The sequence below is a fragment of the Cicer arietinum genome, chromosome 1 (genome assembly GCF_000331145.2).
Source record: "Cicer arietinum cultivar CDC Frontier isolate Library 1 chromosome 1, Cicar.CDCFrontier_v2.0, whole genome shotgun sequence".
NCBI lineage: Eukaryota > Viridiplantae > Streptophyta > Magnoliopsida > Fabales > Fabaceae > Cicer > Cicer arietinum.
This window is the reverse complement of record NC_021160.2, coordinates 1,751,306-1,770,841: the sequence shown is the minus strand read 5'-3', so window position 1 is coordinate 1,770,841 and position 19,536 is coordinate 1,751,306. Positions and strand designations below refer to the sequence as shown.

Here is a 19,536-nt window from a genome sequence, read left to right as displayed (position 1 = left end):
AAAGAGACTTCCATAAGGTGTTAACCCGCTCCTTCACCATGAATTTGCATTGACAATTCTGAATTGGATGCATGACATATACTTGGAATATTTAATTATCACAATTTGCTGTTTATCTAGCTCTAATTACTATATTTGAATGAACTTATATAATATACGATCACAGTCATGAAGAGCTTGTTCTTAGAAGCCGAGATCAGTCAGTTTCGGATTATGGTGAGTGACTTAGACCTGTCCCAATTCTCAAATGTCCTGTTACCGTTTCTTCCATATATCATGACATATTGTTTTTGTTAGTTGTTATGTTCTTCAGATTTGTTACATCTGCTGAAATACAAAAGCGCTCAGAATTTTTCGAACCTTTCATAATGGGCTTAACCAATACAACAGTTGAGCAGGTTGGTTTCAAATGCTAATAAGTTTTCCCTTTCCCTCCAAAAGTTGCTTGTAAATTTATGATTTGACAAGAAAGAAAGAATACAGCCATTAGTTTTTATTTTAGAAAGCCTGCATAATGCAAATGGTTTTAGTCATATGATTTGACTATAATACTTCCTATCTCTTCATGTTGTGGTTTAGTTTTGCAAATCAGCTGTTGAACCAATGGGTGAAGAGAGCGACCATGTGCACATTACCTCCCTTTCAGATGCGTTGGGCATTCCAATCCGTGTTGTGTACCTTGACCGCAGCTCATGTGATACTGGCGGTGTCAGTGTAAATCATCATGATTTTATTCCAGTTGCAACTGATCTCCCAAATGCTAGTGGCAGCACTGAAAAGAACAATCCCTTCATCACATTACTATATCGCCCTGGTCACTATGATATCCTCTACCCAAAGGGAGGATAACCTATTGGGGAGACATTTTATTTGTTACTTTTTCGTCGTTATGTGGAGCCGCAAACAACTCTCCGCTGAGCTTGGTTGTTAAGGAGGGCATACTCTGTATCTTGTTAATGTTGAATGGTCAATTGTCTAGAATGTTACACATATTTTGAAAGTCTGATCAACAAAGCTTGCTACATTAGCACATTAATAATCAAAACTCACCTTCATTTTATGCTGTTTTATTATTTGTTGGCCATAGTTTCATTCTTCCTAAAATCTCTGTGCATTGGGAGTTGCTCAGTTTTTGTAGCTCGTGTAGAATGAAGCGAAGTTGATAAAGATGACTGGACTAATATTCCATGTTAAATATTTGTTTAGATCATTTTATCTTTCTTTGTAGGTAGAGAACCTTCTCAGATATAAATTTTAGCCTGTAAAAACTTCTCTGTTTCAAAATGAAAATCATTTAAAGTTTTTAAAATTATGCCTTAAGTTATAAGGATAACCAAATTAAATTTTACATTTCTAAGCCAACTTTTATATCGAAACGGAAGTAATAGGGTAAATCTTTGTCATTTAATTGATTATAAATTTCGGTAAAAGCTCACTAAACTTTGAGACTTTTTACCTATCCTTTTGGAGTCTAAGTTTGAGAAAGTGAAATTATGAGATAAACAAGGTATAACATATCACAAATTTTCACCCGTTAGAGTGTATTGTCAAACCACAATTTGCTTATTGACAGTGCACTCCCATGATAATGCCTTATATTAATTAGTATAACACATAAAATAAACAAAAAGAAGAGTGCAGTATTGTTGAATAAGATTTTCTTCAACAAACTAACTAGAAAGACTCACACACATACCAAAAAGGAAGAACCTAATTAGATTGAAAAAAACACAAGAGAGGGTGCTTAGAGTCTAATTAAGAGGACATTAAAAAAAGAGAACAAGTCACTAACGGCCAGTGAAAATAGCTTCTTCCAAAAGTTGCTTAGAGTTATTCATCAAAGCAGGACTCAACCTAAACATGAGAGTACAAAACTCCATCTCATTAAGAGCTCCATCTCCATCAAGATCACCTTCTCTAAGCATGCACATAATCTCATCATCACTCATACCTTCCAACCCAAGCAATGCAGAGTTCCTTTTCAAACTCTCAAATGTTATCACTTTCTTCTCTATGTCCATCAACACATTAAAACCATTTGCCAACTCCTTCATAAACCCTTCACTTCCCAATTTCTCCATCATTGAAGGGAAATAGTCCTCAAAAACAACCGATCCACTCTTCTTTCTTGAATTGGATGCCATTAATTAAAATTAATGCAACACTCCACTTGTAATTTAAACAAAAAAGAAAATAAAAAATAGGCTAGCTAGCTAGCTTTGTGTAATGTTCTAGAACAATAATTTGTTGGGGGAAAATGAGTAGTGTATGTGGCATGCATGAACATTTATATATATATATATATAGTTAGATGAGGAATAAAACAAATTAATACGAATGAAATGTTTGAGTAAGGTTGTTGCTTGGCTATATAGGCTATTGTAACATTTTGAGGCTTTTATGTGTAATGGGGTTACTCTTTCGTGGAAGGTGCGTGGGAACTTCTATAATGTGAGTGTGACTGGCCAAGGTACGTACAAAATCATTCATGGGTTTAGCATTTTCCTTTCTGATCTAGACATCAGTTTTTGTTATTTTCCAGATCAACTTATAATAATTCCAATTTTTTGGTATTATTTATTCTTTTATTACATCATGTATGATGTATTATATTGTATCTAACGATCTTCCTGTTGGATAATATTTTTAGCCTTCAATTTTCAAGATCTATAATGTAAACTTGAATAGATTTAAGTTGTTTCAGATATCATCATATTTTTTATATTTTTTCTCTGTTTTTTTTCCTCTCTTTTATATTTATTTAATTTCAAAATGAAATGTGGGAGATATACTTTCTTTCAAGTATATATATATAAGTTTTTTTCATTTATATACACTTGCATTGTTGTTGGCACTCAACCATATTAACAGTCCTTTAATCACCATTGTCAGAAAGACTTCGATACAAAAAAGTTTATTATCACTATTGAGTTATGAGGGGAGTCCAAGAGATCATCATATTGGGTTAATTAAAAGCAAATACAAAACTAAATTTAACACCATTTTTTCACTCAAAAGTTTAAGATATTTGATATACAACTCTTCTACTTATATATTATTCAATCTTTATTTTTATTTAATGTAAAACTCTTCCTCATACTTGAAACATGAACAATGATATATATGGAATTAATGAATATGCTAGATTACATGTTCAAAAGACAATTGTATAACCAGTACAAGCATAATTATTAAAATCTCTTGTCTTTTAAAGGCTATATAAGTTTGTTATATATGCATAAAAGGGTCAATAAAAACAAACAAATAGGTTCATAGTATAGCAGCTTCATAATGTCCATCACTTCATATGGTCTAAACAATGACATTAGTTAAAAATGTTTAATATAAATTAAATATTTGTAGCTTATTCCATGATTCACCGTAAATCATATATTCGTATATAAGTGATAGTTGATGGGTGTGGCATTCACATTTCCATTGCTAAAAAAGTTTTGGACCAAATTAAATAAAAAAATAATATTGATAGAAAATAATCATTTGTATTTTTTATTAATATTTTCCAGGTGATAATAAAGAAAGAAAAAAACACTAATTTACGAAGTATTTTACAATATTAATATTTTGTGTTAAAAAAACACATCATGATTGGAAAATGGGGAAGACATTTACTTTGTTAATTTCCTTTGTGGTAATTAGTCCTCGTCTTTTAATGACCATAATATTATAGTACTTAAGGAAGCTGCCGAAATCTTCAATCTTTTTGGATCATATAAAGAAAAACAACAAAGAGGTCAGATAATAGAAATTTCACGTAGTTTTCAAAAGTTTGGACTTAGCTTTGTGGTTACATAGATTCTGACTTTGATGCTCGTATTTCTGAAGATATGTGGCTTCTATGAAAGACTGCATGACCAAAAGTATGTGCACATAATACACTCTATATTTATTTTATGTGATAGCACGTACTTTCCCCTGTTGGCCCTACAATGTTTCCTTCAGAATTTAATATATCCAATTAAATTTAAACACTTTTAAAGTAATCAAAAGTTGTTATTACAAAGACTAAATAATAAAAATAAAAATATTTTGTACATGTATGCAATCATATTTCACATGGTAGATATTTTTTAAAGATATTTTAAGAAGTAATAGAAAAAAATGACATTATGATACCATATGTTTGAATATATGTTAATTTAATTTTTTTTTAATACTAGCAATTCAAACTTTTTAAACTCAAAAGTTAATGTCGTGAATTCAAGTTCTATATGCTTTTTTATATTATTTTATAAAATTCAAAAACCTTGTGTTTTGGTTCATCCATCAAAAAATTGATTATGAAAAAATTGATTTTATAAAATAAATTTTGGTTAAAAGTGAGTTAATTATAAAATAATTTATGTAAAAATCAAATGAATAATAAATTTAAAGATAATATTATCTTTTGAAGAAAAGAAATAATGTTTTGGAGTTTAACAAAGTTAGAAGAGCTGCTGAGGAACATTCCAACTCTATTTTCTTTAGAAGATTGAATTAGAAGAAAACAAAGCAAAAATATCTTGATTGCCCCTACTTGTTTCAAAATTTAAACCCTAGTCCCCATTTATTTTTTGGATTTGAAAAGTTGGTTCCTAGTTTTTTTTCTTTCTAATTTTTCATATTTGTCTATATTTTCAAATTTGACCAAATTTTTTTAAGGTTATCATATTGAACCTTTCTTTTTTATATATACTTGTACTTTAACTCAAAACTTTGAAATTTATAAAAATGACACATACTCTTAATATTTCATTTAATTACTTTAACAAAAAAAAAAGTTTAAGAAAAAATAATTTTAATTACGATATTCAAACAAAAAAATTATAAATTACGATATTCAAACAAAAAAATTATAAATGAAGAAAATTCAATTGAAACATTTAGGTAATTTGAGTATCCCATAAATTCATTTTTATAAAAAATGTATTTCTTGCAAACCAAAGAAAAATTGTAAATTGTCTAGAATTCTAAATTTTTTAAAATTTTCAATTACCTCATCTAATAATATTTTGTTCAAGAAATTTACAAATAGAGATGTGTCTTTTTTTTTATTTTTTTATGAGAAGGTAGACAAATAGAAAGATTATTTTAATAAATATTAATTAAAAAAATAGAATAAAATTATTTTTTTAACGAAAAACATGGGGTCTTAATGTTTTAACAAAATTATTAGTAACTGCAATTATTTTTTTTCTTTCTATTTTTATACCAAGTACTCTAATTTTGTGCCTATGCTTCTATCATTTGTAATTAACACATAAGAAAACAAATTCTAGTTTATCCTAATATTCCCTATTTTTTCTCTCCATCCTATCTTAAATTTGCATTATGCCTAAACCTTACATTTCCAAATAATCTTTTTCTTTTGGAAACAATTTCCAAATAATCTTTGCATCTCAATATCTACATCATAATTTTGAAACTCATCAATCAATCAATCAATAAAAGTTTTTGAATCCTCATTTTGATTGGGGAAATGGAATTCTTCCAAAGGGCTAAAGTGGTGCGTTTGAGAAGCCATCATGACAAATATTTGTTAGCAGATGATGATCAAGAAGGTGTTTACCAAGATCGTCTTGGCTGCTACAACAATGCTAAATGGACGGTGGAGATTGTAGATCAAGTAAACTTGATAAGATTGAAAAGTTGTTATGGAAAATACTTAACCGCCTCTAATATGCCATGCTTTTTTCGCGCAACGGGAAAGAAAGTGTTGCAAACACTTCCCACAAGATTGAATTCTTCTTTAGAATGGGAACCTATACGAGATGGTAATCATGTTAGACTTAGGACTCGTTATGGCCAATTTTTACGTGCCAATGGAGGGTTACCTCCTTGGAGAAACTCCATCACACATGACATCCCACATCGTACTAAAACTATTAATTGGGTTTTATGGGAGGTGGATCTTGTCGAGCTTCGCCCACAACAACCTAAGCAAATAGAAGGCCCCACACCTAGTGGTGTAACTCAATGTCACGACTCTCCGTCACATCCATCTCATTCTCCTTCTCCTCCTCGATCTCATTCTCCTTCTCCTCCTCATTCAGATGATGATGAAGATGATTCGTTAGCTATAACTGATCTAAGTTTTTCCATACCAAATCAGGTTCGTTATAAAAAATTAATTTTATATTTGTCTCATTTATATTCTCTCGTATCTATTTATAAGTAAAAGTGAATTAATAAAAAATCATATATATTTTGATTATAAACAAGAACAAAATATTTATAATAATTAATAACACTGATGCATGACAATTAGAAATTGCGATTATACTTTTTTTCTTTAATTTCATGTACTAAATATAAGTATGTTTTTCCGCATAATAATGGTTTGGTTTTAGATAAAAAAAATATACGAAAGAGTTCAAAAAAAAATGCTACATATTAATTCATTGTTTAAATATGTTTTTAGTCTTTACAATTATAATAAATTTTTATTTTGGTTATCGTAATTTTTTTTATTTGGTTAACACATTTACAAATATAATTTTATTTTAAAATATTCATTTAATTCAATTTTTGTTATAAAAACTGTAATACCATTAAACACTTGTAGCTTGCAATTCCTAATTCCCAATATCCCCAACAATGATACTCATTGTAAAAGAACACCGGATGTGAAATTTCAATGAAAAATTTGATATATTTAAGTACATAGATGAACTAAATAATTTTTTATTTAAAAAAAAAATAGGGTTTCGTTAATAATAAAATTGTAGCTCAAAGAACGAATAGTTATCATTATTTGCAGAAAGAAAAGAAAGAAAAATAAAAACCATTTTGAAAGAACAAGTAAATGAGAAATAAAGATGAGGAAAAGAAAGAGGTATAATACCTTTGCAAGATAGAAACAGTTAGTTGTAAGTTAATTGTATTGATGATGATAGAATGCAGAACAAAAAACTGTCTAAGCATGGATGGATTGAAGGTTATAGTTTTATATATTCAGATTTAATGGTGTTATAATTTTTGTAATATAAATTAAATTGAATATATATTTTAAAATGAAATTATATTTGCAGTATGTTAAACAAAAAAAACTTATAGAGTACTGCAATAAAAAAAGTTATAATTACAAAAATTAAATATATATTTAACCTTTAATTAATTATGAGATAATGAGACAAACGAGACATTGTTATTTTTTCATGCATAACATGATATGCCAGCAATACTATGATGTCAAGAAAATGTAACAAATTAAAATATAACAAAATTAATAATGTATGGAATCTTGGTGATTTTTTTTTTTTTCTTTTCTTTTTGATTCACTTGAGAGCTAAGGATGCATACAAATGAAATGAAAAATGTGCAGGGCGGAGATTTAGAAGATAATAGTGGATCACCGGTGAAAGAAGGGAGAATAATATTTTATAATGTGGGTGATGAAAATGGGGATGTTTATGAAGAAAGTGAAGAAAAATTCTTTACATTCAAAGGAAGTTGCGTAGATGAATTAAATGAGAAGTTAAAGGAAGAAACAGGACTTGATGATATTGTTGTATGTTGCCGTAACCCATTCACTGCAAAATTATATCCTCTTCGTTTACAATTACCTCCAAATAATGTTGATTTGCACGTTGTTGTCGTTCCTTCCTCATTTCAAGGTAAACATTCTAAATTACAACTTCCATTTTAATTTATTGTTATTAATTTCTATCATTAACTTTATTTTTTCTATTAAGAGCAAGTTGTATTTTATTCCAACAATCCATGCATAATTGTGATATAAATTTTTTAGTTTTTTTTACGTAACAATTTTTTTTTTAATTTTGAGTTTACATGATTATTGTCCTACACATGTTTCTTGGTTTTTTATTGCAATTAGTTTCTGGCTTTCAGAATAAACAAAAGAAGATGGTGGCAATTCACAAGCTCGTTGGTGGAAAGCTTGAAATGCACCATGCAAATAAATATTAAGGAAAGGAATTTGGATTTGACATGATGGTTGTTATGGCCCAGCCCAAGTTTCATTAAATATTAAATATTTTTATATGATAAGTTACTTATTTTTAGAAGGATGTAGATAAATTCATTAGAGTAAATTATTGTTTAGTTTGTTAGAATATTATTTATCCTATGTTAGAATATGTTTTTTTTCTATGTTATAAATAAAGTTAGTAATTGTAATCATTATCAAGAAATGAACCAAAAAAATAGTTATTTTAGAATAATTAAATCTTAGTCTTTAGACTATTTTAGAAGTATTTCATATTCCATTGATATACCCCTAACATAGGTACATTACAATGGTCTACTTGTAAACTTTATTTATGTAAACCATATTTTCTCTCAAGGAACAAAAAGAATGGGCAACTTTGTGAAAGACCAGGATCGAAAAGAAAAACAACTACAAAAATGTAAAGCTTCAAACTTCAAACTCCTCAATGTATATATACAACTTTGTAATGTCTTCCATTTAAATAAAGTACTATATAGGATTTCGTTTGTATTAATAGTCATCATATTTGATCTCAATCAAATGTCTATTTTATCTTTGGAAACTTTAAATACATGCAAGATTAATGCATATATCTTTGATTGCATTTAAAGTATTTCGTAATCTTATAAATGAACTCATGATAAAATAGTTTTATACTCAATAATTATTAATTGCTCATTTGTTGTTTCAGTACCAACATTATATTAGAATTGGATTAAGATTCTTGTGTAAGATCTCATGTTGCATCTTAGATAAAAAGTTAAGGTATTGAGTTTGAACTCCCAAAATGATAAGACGAAGAGACTTCGCTACACTAAATGTAGTTAGTCAAGTTTCCTCGTAAAGATTAGTTATAGATGAAGTCAAAATATACTTAACACTAATAACATAATTAAAAAAGTATGTTGTTTGAATTTATTTAAAAAATAAAAATATATTAAGTTAAGTCTGACACAAAACAAACAATAATTTGAAGATGCAATGTATGAAATTTGAGGTCGGAATAAGTTCTATATATATGTTTGTATTCAAGGTAAGCAAAACAAACATCAACTTTGTAATACTGTGGTGAAGAAGCTTAAACCATAAAACTTTACAAATTACAATTGAGATATAATAATTACAATTAGAGTCAAATAAATGTTTCATGCCTCATTATTTTTTCGTATATGTTTTTCCAAATTCAAAAATAAGACCACAAAAATATCTAAAATTGACCTAATAGTCTATCAAATTCGATAAAGTAAATTTTCTTTTATTTTTTTATATTTTTAAATACACATTCGAATTAATTAATTCAGACGTGTAAAACGAAGAATTAATTTTTAATGATTTTCATTTTGGGTTAAAAGGCTTTGCACAATTGCAAATTGGTGGGCAAGACATTTTTTTCTCAAAACTATGATGACAAGGCCCATCTCACTTTACAGGTAATGGGGCACCAACAAAATTATTGGGCTAAAAGAGACCCGTCATTGCCGACTCAAAAAAAGAAATATCAAGTTTTTTTTTAAAGAATATTAACTTTTTCCATAAACGGTAACAAATATCATCCCATTTGACACTTTGTTCCTCATTAAATCCATAAATAAAATACCAAAAAATAAAAATTCAAAGTATTTTGAATTTAAATTTATAAAAGTAAGTAAAGTCTAACAAAAAAAAATATTCCAGTCAAAATTCGAATTTAATGCTTTAAACATACAGTCACACAAGAATAAAAAAAAATGTATACATAATCTTTCATTTACGTAATTTAATGTAAATATCTACTATGCCCGTGTTTATTAATTACAGCATAATATGAATTTAAATATGCAATAATGATATATAAAATGGACACTTTATACCGACAGCTATATTACTTGCGATAGTATGTTACCAAATATATATCGTGACACTTGAATCTCAAGTAAAGAACAATAATGTCTTAATTAACCTGAAGAATCCCATAGATGTCTTGAGTTTCATGCACGAAATTTTGACAGCAAAAAAGTGCCAATTTATTATTAAAAAAAATAAAGGTTTAAGAGGTAGGTCCAAATATTATCCTGCATTGGTTCATACATAGCAATAGCAATATATAAACACATGATTTCATATGCTTCTTTCTTGAATCAAATTAACAGTTCATACCTTAATAGAATAAGAATTGGGCCTTCAGAAAATGGCTCAACCTCTCACACAATCACATCCTCAACCAACCAAAACAAAAAGTTCAATTCTGCTTCGTTACATTGCCATAATCATTTTGGCCTTAATAATCCTTGTAGGTATAGCTGTACTCATAATTTGGTTAGTTTTGAAACCAAAACACTTGCAATATAGTGTAGAAAATGCTTCAATTCACGATTTCAATTTAACTGATGCAAATCATCTCTATGCAAACTTTGATTTCACTATAAGAGCAAACAATCCTAATTCCAAAGTTTCATTTTACTATGATTCTGTCGAGGTTTCGGTGCGTTACGAGGATCAAACATTAGCAACAAATGCGGTTCAACCATTTTTTCAACCACATAAGAATGTGACTAGGATGCATGTGAGACTAACTTCTCAAACTGTGGCTTTGTATGATTCTGTTCCAAAAGATCTTAAGCTTGAGAAATCTTCAGGGGATATTGAGTTAGATGTTTTGATAAGGGCAAGGATAAGGTTTAAGGTTGGAATGTGGAAGTCAAAACATCGTATTTTGAAGATTTTTTGTTCTCCTGTTTTGGTCAACTTTTCTAAAGCTAAGAGTTTTGAAAGGGCTTATTGTGATGTAGAAATGTAAACAAACAAGCCTTATGAAGCAAAGCAACACTCTAACACAGCCTCAGATTAATGTCTCTATCTTTCTAAGTGTTATTACTATTTGTTTTTGTTTTTGTTTTTTGTTAATTTTCTGATATTCTTTTTTCTGTTTTTCGTGAGTTTGTTGTTGTTAGATTGATGATATGATTCTTTTGTCGGTTTATTGTTTGGTTTTGGTTTTATTGCATTCAAAATTGAAAAAGTTGTGTGGACAATTGAAAGAAAAAGTAAAATTGACTATTTATTGGTGTTTTTTTTCCACAAATTTACTTTCGAGGTCATTTGTATTATTATGGAAAATGAGTTATGAATTGTTACTGGAAAATAATTTTACTTTGACATTTAATAGAATTTATGAATTTTGTTATATTATACCACTTCACTATACTTTTATATTATTTTACACTATAGCTAACGTCCATTTTATTTTATTTAGTTATAAAATTTGATTTTTTCAAATCTTTTTTCTAAAAATTCCATGGGGTTTTTCCCGATATTTCTTTATTAATTCTATTTCTTTTCAAATAGATATCAATTCCAACAATCTTCAAAGCATATTTATCATGTTCATCATCACCTTCGTCGTCTTACTCCTAAAATAAAAAATAAAAAGAAATCAAAATTTAAAAATTAAAGTCACCAAATTAAAAAATAAACTCTAAGGGCCTATTTGAATAAATTTTGCTTTTTAGTTTTTAAATTCTATTATCAAAATCAATTTAAAAAACTGTTTTTGAAAAGAAACTAAAAATAAAAACTATTTAGCATTATTAATTTTGAAAACTGTATTCAAGAGATAATGAAAAAACTTGTTGGTAACTTTATTTTTAAATCATATTTTAACTTTATAGTTACTATTTGCTTTAGAGTTATCTAATAAAGTATTCCAATCAATATTACTATATCCTTCAAAGACAACAAGAAATCTTTGATAATATAATTCAAGATTAATGGTTCTTTTAAAGTATCTCATGACTCTTTCAGTAGCGTGTCAATGTTCTATACTAGGTCTACTAATAAAACCTGCATAATAGTCCCACGATGTAGGCAATATTGAGTCTAGTACATTTAGTGGTATATTTAAGGCTCTCAATGATTCTCGTATATTTAATTTGTCTAACCCTTTCACCAGGTATTTTGAAAAGTTTTACACTTGAATTATATGTTGTGAAAACAATTTTACAATGAAAATATTTGTATTTCTTTAAGATATTTTCAACATAGTGAGTCTGACCCAAATAATTCCATTTTCTAACCTAGTAATCTTGATTCCAAGAATTACATTCGCTTCTCCGAGGTATTTCATATCAAATTTATTACTTAATAATGATTTCACATTATTTGCAACATAAATGTTTGAACCAAATATGAGTAGATCGTCTACATCGAGACATATAATAGTGCAAATGTCATTAAGAATATAATTTTTACATAGATAATCATTATTCACCCATAGTGTTAATTCTGCAACTTTCTTATATTTTTCTATTTGTTCACTTGTTTCTCAAACCATTGAAATGTCATCTTTCAAAACATTGACAAATTTTTTCATAGTTAAGAAAAATAATATTTTTTTATTGTTATCGTTTATAGTGACATTCCTTAAATCAAACAATTTATATAAATTCAAGGTAGGAGAATGGAATTCAACAATTTCTTTATTAGACATGGCATAGAGAAATGTATCATTTTGTAATCGGATTTTGGTATGGATACGAAATACCATATTTCAAGAAAAAACAAAATTCATGGATAAGTCAATGAAAAACACGAATTTTTTCTATGATTTAACTAAAAAAGTTTAATAGTTCAATTCACACTACAAAATCATAATAAAAATTTGAAATGTCAAATACCGTTCGATTACAACATCTAATTAACTCAAATACACAAGTAAAATTATTTTAATATATAAAAAATATTACCAATTTTACTCGCAATAAAATAATGAGATAAAGTAAAATATCCACCAATCCAATATGTTATCTGAAAAGTACTTTGTACAAATATTTTATGGTATAAATATTTTACCATTTTAGAAGTACTTATATTTTAGAATTTTTCAATAATAATTAAAAAGATATTAATAAAGTTAATTAAGGTTTAGTAATTTGTTTTAATAATTGGACGTAAGTTATCTCCAATTACACGATACACATTATCATTTTATGTTTACTTTGGCAAAAATAAATCAAATGTGAGACTAAATTGAAAGTATTTTGAAATTACATCACAAATTATTTTAGATTAATTTGCAATGTAATAGTATGTATTGATTTTTATTTATACATGAGAATGAAAGAAGTAGCTGAAAAGAGAATCCCGTGGGACGAAAGGATGAAGAAAAAGAAAAGAGTTAGGAAAAAGAAGTAGCAAGACAAAATAAAATGGTTAAAAAAAGAAAAGAAAAGGAAAAGAGGTTCTTGTTGTGGATTTTTTATCCATATATCCTACTTTTGAAAAAATTTAATCAAAATACCTTACTTTCAAAAACTGTTATTAAAATGTCCTACTTTTTAAGGCAAGAAGGAAAACTCTCCCTGAGGGAGCAATACAACAAAGAAGCAAATTTTTTTTTCCCTAGTAGGAGGTCGCTGGCCGGGGATGCGACCTCCCAAAGGGTTTTAAAAAAAATTTTAATTCGTTTTTTGGTTTTAATTAATTGTTAATAATTTAATAAATATTTAAATTAATAAATAATTATATTAAATAATAAATTTATAATTAATAATAATACTACATAAATAAATAATAATAATTATTATTAATTATTATTAATAATTATTATTATTGTTATTATTATTAAAAATTGTTATAATAATAATAATAATTAATAATAATAATTATTTTTAATTTAATTTTAATAATTTTTAATTATAACAATTTTTAATAATAATGAGATTAATAATAACTATAATAATAATTAAAACCCTTTGGGAGGTGACATTCCCAGCCAGCGACCTCCTACTAGGAAAAAAATTTTGCTCCTTGGGTGTATCGCTTCTCCATGGAGAGTTTTTTTTCTTGCCTTAAAAAGTAAGGCATTTTGATAACAATTTTTGAAAGTGGGATATTTTAATTAAATTTTTTTAAAAGTAGAATATACGAGTAAAAAATCCTCTTTGTTGTGGGAACTTAAGTCAATCAATGAATAGTCATTTTTTCAATCAATTATTATTCAAATGCCCAAATACTTTTTGGATACCGCCTTATTAATTAATCCTACCCTCAAAAGCCAAACCAATAACAAGCCTCCAACTCCTTCAAAATCATTACCATACAAATGAGTAATTAAATTGATCTACTTGAATTAATAAATACTTTTTTATTAGATGACAAATACGACAGTTTTTACTCAGAAAAATAACTTTATTGATAGAATATGGCTGATTGAGAACATAGTACAATCAAAATCATTCATAATTTATATAATGATTTTTAGTTTAATAAAGTTAAAACAAACTATATTTACTTATATTTAAAACAAAATATACAAGTAATCTTTATTTATATTAGAGATTGGAGTGAGCATATACTCTCTAATGTGTGTATTTTTCAATACATTCTCAATTATTAATCAAAATTCAAATAAGTTTTATTTAAGATTTTTTTGTTAAATATTATAAAAATAATAATTTTAATATTCTATAATTTAGATTTCGAAAAAAAAATTTATTTACTGTAATGGAAATATTTTTTTTAAATAATTAGTTATCAAAAATTATTTTTATGAAAAGATAACAAAAACAACTTTTTATTTGAAGTAATTTTTTATTTATCTTTAAATTCTGATATTTTCAAAAACTAAAACAACTATATAAAAATTCTTAAAATTGATGGTATTTTATAAGTGATTATTTTTACAAGTAAACGGTAAAAAAGTGCTCTTAATTATATGAATCCTATGCAACAAATATCACTCTTATATGAATCTTATGCAACAAAGTTGTAAAACCCACGTCATAGTATCTTGGTAAAAATAAGCGTAGGTATCATGTCACGATCACGATATCAAAATCATGTTTGAGCCTCAATAATTTTAAAATGTATAGTAATTTGTAACTTTTCAAACAAATCAAGATAACACACTCATATGATAGAAAAAACGTGCACTTAAATAATTTCATCTGACATTTTATATATAATTAGAACAAAATATAAATAAGAAAAAAAAGTATTTGATTTAACAAGATAAATTAGTCTATCAACTATAATTTTTATTTTTATTTGATTTAAGAAAGTATCATAATCTATCTCAACACACACAAAAAAAAAAAAGAAAAAAGAAAGACAATTAGATACCACCACTATTGACTATATAACATTGGCCTTCCAAAGTCAACATCTCTTTCTTCAATCTCAAAACGTGTCTTTAACAATCAAACATGACAACATTTTAGTACAAACAAAACAAACACTTGTCTTCTCATAGAATCCATAGCCGTAAAAAAAACTCATTCAAAATTCCATTCATAACTAACTCCTCTTCCGTTATCACTGATGATGAACGCACGCATAGTTTTTTCATTTTTATTCTCTTTCCTCTGTTTCTACACACGTGCGTCATCAAGTTCCAGAACAATTGTCAAACATGGAGAATTCATCAGAGACAAAGAAGGTGAAGTTTTAGTCTCCGAAAACTTCAACTTCGTAATGGGTTTCTTCGGTTTCGAAAACACTTCTTCACGTTACGTAGGAATTTGGTACTACAACATTCCTGGTCCTAAACTTATATGGGTTGCAAACAGAGACAAACCCATCAATAACAACGATGGTTCCTTCACTATATCAACAAATGGTAATTTAGTTATCCTCGATCAAAACAAAAAACAAATCTTTTCTACCAATGTTCACAACAAAAACATGAATAACTCCAAAGCTGTTCTTAGAGATGATGGTAACCTTGTTCTTTATAATGGGAAAATGGTGATTTGGGAAAGTTTTGAGAATCCAAGTGATACTTTTGTACCTGGTATGAAAGTTCCTGTGAAAAAGAAAAGCTTTTTCCTTACTTCATGGAAATCTAGTACAGATCCTTCATTAGGGAATTATAGTATGGGAGTTGATCCTGAAGGGTTGCCACCACAGATAGTAGTTTGGGAGGGAGAGAGAAGAAAGTGGAGAAGTGGTTATTGGGATGGTAGAATGTTTACTGGTGTTGATTTATTAGGTAATCTTCTTCATGGTTTTACACTTAATTGGGATAATGGAGATAGATATTTTGTTTATAATAATCAGATGAATAATAGTAAAGTGAGGTTTCAGATTGGTTGGGATGGTTATGAAAGAGAGTTTAATTGGAACGAAAGTGAAAAAGTTTGGAGTGAGACACAAAAAGGGCCTCAAAATGAGTGTGAGTTTTATAACAATTGTGGTGGTTTTGCAGCTTGTGATTTGTCGGTTTCGGGTTCGGCAATTTGTAGTTGTATAAAAGGGTTTGAACCAAAGGATAGAGATGAGTGGAATAATGGGAATAGGTCAGGTGGGTGTAAAAGGATGACGGCATTGAAGGTTGATCAGAAGAATGGTAATGGTAGTTTTGGTGAAGATGGTTTTTGGGAGCTTAAGTGTATGAAGTTGCCTGATTTTGCAAGTGTTGTTGATGCTAAGAATTGTAAAAGTTATTGTTTGGGGAATGCTTCTTGTATTGCTTATGCAGAAGTAATTGGAATTGGTTGTATGGTTTGGTTTGGAGAGTTGGTTGATGTTCAACACTTTGGACATGGAGGGAATACACTTCACATCCGTCTTGCTCATTCTGATTTAAGTAAGATATTATAGATTCCCTGTAGCTTTGTTTCTGTTCACATTTTCGTTGTATTATGTGCTTTAGGTTTTTTGCATAAGTTCTTACGATTTTGTCTTTAGCAAAAGCCGCCTCAGCGAGTTGAAGAGTGCGAGTGTTGTTTATAGACTGCCCTTGGCCTCAATTCTCATGCAATGTCTGGTTTACGAGAACAGTTTCCATATATATATGGTTCTTGAATTTTGTTATTCATTTATCAGTAGTGCTATTTTTTATTTTCATGCATGGTTCTTGAGGAAATATAAGCTTCTATGTTGACAAGGTTCTAATAATATTTATATATGTCTCCAAATACAGGTAATGGAGGGAAAAGTAACAAGATTGTTGTGATAATATCAACTGTTCTAGCAGGATTAATCTGCCTAGGAATTATTGTATGGGGGATATGGAGGTACAGGAGAAAACTCAAAGGTGAAATATTCATATTTTGTAATCATATTATTTTTTTTCCCCATCAGATGATTGAAAAAGGTTAAACTGTAAAGTGGTTTTTTGATATTAACTTGTATTTATTTTTTCCTTTTCTTTCTAATTTTGCCTGCAGTTTCTTCAGCTCCACGGTGCAAAAAAAGTGATGCACTACCAGTCTTTGATGCAACCAAGAGCAGAGAGATGTCAACAGAATTTTCAGGATCAATTGAAGTTAGTTTGGAAAGGAATCAACTAACCGGACCAGAACTTCCATTTTTCAATTTTAGTTGCATTTCATTAGCCACCAACAATTTTTCAGAAGAAAATAAGCTTGGGCAAGGGGGTTTCGGTCCTGTGTACAAGGTGAAAAGAAAACGCTTCTATTAAGCCTACATAACCGCTGTAGTATAGCAGACTTTGAAAAAATTACTATTGTTCTGTGATACTCTATAGCAATGTAGTGTAGCGGAATTTGAACACATTGCTATTATCTACAATCTGCATTTGATAACACTATTTATTTTTCATGAATTGAAAGCCTAATTAAATCTAATAAAAATTAGTTGTTCCATTTATCAGGGAAAGTTTCCATCCGGAGAAGAAATAGCTGTTAAGAGGCTTTCGAAACTGTCTGGCCAAGGTTCAGAGGAGTTCAAGAATGAAATGATGCTGATAGCAAAACTGCAACATAGAAATCTGGTTAGACTATTAGGTTGTTCTATTCAAGGGGAGGAAAAGTTGCTAGTTTATGAATTCATGCCGAACAAAAGCTTGGATTGCTTTTTATTTGGTGTGTTTCTTCACATTAACCCAGCCTATTTTCTTTCTGCATTTTTATCATAAGTATGAATTGAGATTATAAGCACATTTTGTTTAACAAATTTGAACTTAATTTCTGGTGAACATTATGCAGATTCTATCAAACAAACACAGCTAGCCTGGACAAGACGCTATGAAATCATCGAAGGCATCGCAAGAGGACTACTTTATCTGCACCGTGATTCAAGACTCCGAATAATTCATCGAGATCTAAAGGCAAGCAACATTTTGTTAGATGAAAACATGAACCCAAAAATATCAGATTTTGGCTTGGCTCGAATATTTGGTGGAAACCAGAAGGAAGGCAATACAACCAGAGTGGTTGGTACATAGTAAGTATGCTTTGCTTTTGTGTTTTTATGCTCAATCTCAAATGGAGTTGGCTAATCTCAAATAACTCTAATGCAGTGGTTATATGTCCCCTGAATATGCCATGGAAGGCCTATTTTCTGTCAAATCAGATGTGTATAGTTTCGGTGTATTGTTACTAGAGATTGTGAGTGGTCGCAGGAACACTAGCTTTCGTCACTCGGATGACTCAAGTCTTATAGGATATGTGAGTATCTCCCACATCACATCAATTTCATAAACAATTTATCACCATTAACTTTTACGAGTGAATCATCAGAGTCCTTGAAATAAACTAAATTTCAAAATAATATCTGAAATTGAAAATCTTCTATAAAATTAGCCATTTGAGTCCCTAAAATTGTGTTGAGGGACTAAGATGATGAAAAGATTTTCAATTTCTTAAAGAATAAATAATCAGAGTCTTAAAATTTCATTAGTGAAATGCTAATAGCTAATGTTTATGGTGTAGGCGTGGCATCTTTGGAACAAACGCAGAGCAATTGAACTGGTTGATCCTTGCATTCGAGATTGTAGTCCTAAAAACAAAGTTTTGAGATGCATACACATAGGAATGTTATGTGTGCAAGATTCAGCAGCTCATAGACCAAACATGTCGGCTGTTGTGCTGATGCTTGAAAGCGAAGCAACAACTCTTCCATCGCCGTCACAGCCTTTAATTACCTCCATGAGAACATCTCAGGACAGAGAGTTTTACATAGATTGTCTTGATGTTTCAAATGATCTCACTGTCACAATGGTAGTTGGGAGATAGATACTATTAATGCTCTTTCTATCTCATTTTTCTTTTTCACTCCTCATACACACACAAGACTCATACTTTTGTCTCTAGAATTGAAACTATGACCAAGAAATTGAATACATTGTATATATATATATTGATTTGTAATATATTTCTTTTGACAGAACATCAATTTGTAACTTGAGACCATAGAAAAGTGCTTTATTCTCTAGTCAATGATAAAAACTAGCTTCACTTTATAAGAAAGAAAAGATACATAGGAATTTACTACTCTTCCGCGTGGTGCTTGGATTAAATGTTTTATACCACTTTTCTATATATTCTTATTTAAATTTCATTTGTTTGCAGACTTGCTATAAAACTTTTTTATAGATACATCTAATTATATCTCACGATTTATTGTGGATATATTTTATATATACGGACAAATTCAATTAAAATTACAAAATTGTAATAAGTGTGCTAAAGAAACTAAGCTAGAGAGAGATGATAATTCTAGTGCCAAACATAGTATTACTTTGATGGTGATTTGTCAAACATAGTATTTGATTATGTAGTCAATGTAATTGAACTTCCAGTCATTTTCTTTGAAGAAGCTTCCTTGCAAAATTCTATGGTTTAATTTGAATAATGTATGACTCGTGT

General features: G+C 28.7%; 5 protein-coding genes across 6 annotated transcripts in view; 4 read left to right on the top strand and 1 right to left on the bottom strand.

Moving 5' to 3' along the window:
- The window catches only part of LOC101492113 (OVARIAN TUMOR DOMAIN-containing deubiquitinating enzyme 1), a 5,460-nt gene extending 4,390 nt beyond the window's left edge, over positions 1 to 1,070 (top strand). For both annotated transcript variants that reach the window (XM_073364386.1, XM_073364388.1), the window contains exons 8-11: positions 4 to 17; positions 167 to 216; positions 298 to 398; positions 580 to 1,070. In XM_073364386.1, the coding sequence (XP_073220487.1) occupies positions 4 to 17; positions 167 to 216; positions 298 to 398; positions 580 to 849 (435 nt within the window). In that variant the 3' untranslated portion in view covers positions 850 to 1,070. The remainder of the gene's footprint in view (positions 1 to 3; positions 18 to 166; positions 217 to 297; positions 399 to 579) is intronic.
- Positions 1,071 to 1,508: 438 nt separating this feature from the next.
- LOC101492453 (calcium-binding protein KRP1-like) lies at positions 1,509 to 2,288 on the bottom strand. Its single transcript, XM_004485630.4, has one exon. The coding sequence runs from the start codon at positions 2,142 to 2,144 to the stop codon at positions 1,788 to 1,790; it is 357 nt and encodes a 118-aa protein (XP_004485687.1). The 5' UTR covers positions 2,145 to 2,288; the 3' UTR covers positions 1,509 to 1,787.
- Positions 2,289 to 5,289: 3,001 nt separating this feature from the next.
- Positions 5,290 to 8,465, top strand: LOC101491789 (uncharacterized). The gene is made up of 3 exons (XM_004485628.4): positions 5,290 to 6,109; positions 7,322 to 7,613; positions 7,849 to 8,465. Exons 1-3 carry the CDS (start codon positions 5,477 to 5,479, stop codon positions 7,851 to 7,853), a joined length of 930 nt encoding a protein of 309 aa, XP_004485685.1. The 5' UTR covers positions 5,290 to 5,476; the 3' UTR covers positions 7,854 to 8,465.
- A 1,535-nt stretch (positions 8,466 to 10,000) lies between these two features.
- On the top strand, positions 10,001 to 10,984 carry LOC101491474 (uncharacterized protein At1g08160-like). The gene has a single exon (XM_004485627.4). The coding sequence runs from the start codon at positions 10,116 to 10,118 to the stop codon at positions 10,722 to 10,724; it is 609 nt and encodes a 202-aa protein (XP_004485684.1). The 5' UTR covers positions 10,001 to 10,115; the 3' UTR covers positions 10,725 to 10,984.
- Positions 10,985 to 15,123: 4,139 nt separating this feature from the next.
- Positions 15,124 to 19,127, top strand: LOC101491159 (G-type lectin S-receptor-like serine/threonine-protein kinase B120). The gene is made up of 7 exons (XM_004485626.4): positions 15,124 to 16,511; positions 16,848 to 16,961; positions 17,095 to 17,324; positions 17,541 to 17,751; positions 17,875 to 18,112; positions 18,189 to 18,336; positions 18,601 to 19,127. The coding sequence occupies exons 1-7, from the start codon at positions 15,245 to 15,247 to the stop codon at positions 18,901 to 18,903; spliced, it is 2,511 nt and encodes an 836-aa protein (XP_004485683.1). The 5' UTR covers positions 15,124 to 15,244; the 3' UTR covers positions 18,904 to 19,127.
- Positions 19,128 to 19,536: the final 409 nt, after the last annotated feature.

Bases quoted from the DNA above. Each gene is read 5' to 3' on its own strand.
- LOC101492453 (XM_004485630.4), bottom strand. From the start codon at position 2,144: ATGGCATCCAATTCAAGAAAGAAGAGTGGATCGGTTGTTTTTGAGGAC.
- LOC101491789 (XM_004485628.4), top strand. From the start codon at position 5,477: ATGGAATTCTTCCAAAGGGCTAAAGTGGTGCGTTTGAGAAGCCATCAT. The intron at 6,110-7,321 runs GTTCGTTATAAA...AAAAATGTGCAG, and splicing joins GTTTTTCCATACCAAATCAG to GGCGGAGATTTAGAAGATAA.
- LOC101491474 (XM_004485627.4), top strand. From the start codon at position 10,116: ATGGCTCAACCTCTCACACAATCACATCCTCAACCAACCAAAACAAAA.
- LOC101491159 (XM_004485626.4), top strand. From the start codon at position 15,245: ATGATGAACGCACGCATAGTTTTTTCATTTTTATTCTCTTTCCTCTGT. The intron at 17,752-17,874 runs GTGTGTTTCTTC...AACATTATGCAG, and splicing joins CTTGGATTGCTTTTTATTTG to ATTCTATCAAACAAACACAG. The intron at 18,337-18,600 runs GTGAGTATCTCC...TTTATGGTGTAG, and splicing joins ACTCAAGTCTTATAGGATAT to GCGTGGCATCTTTGGAACAA.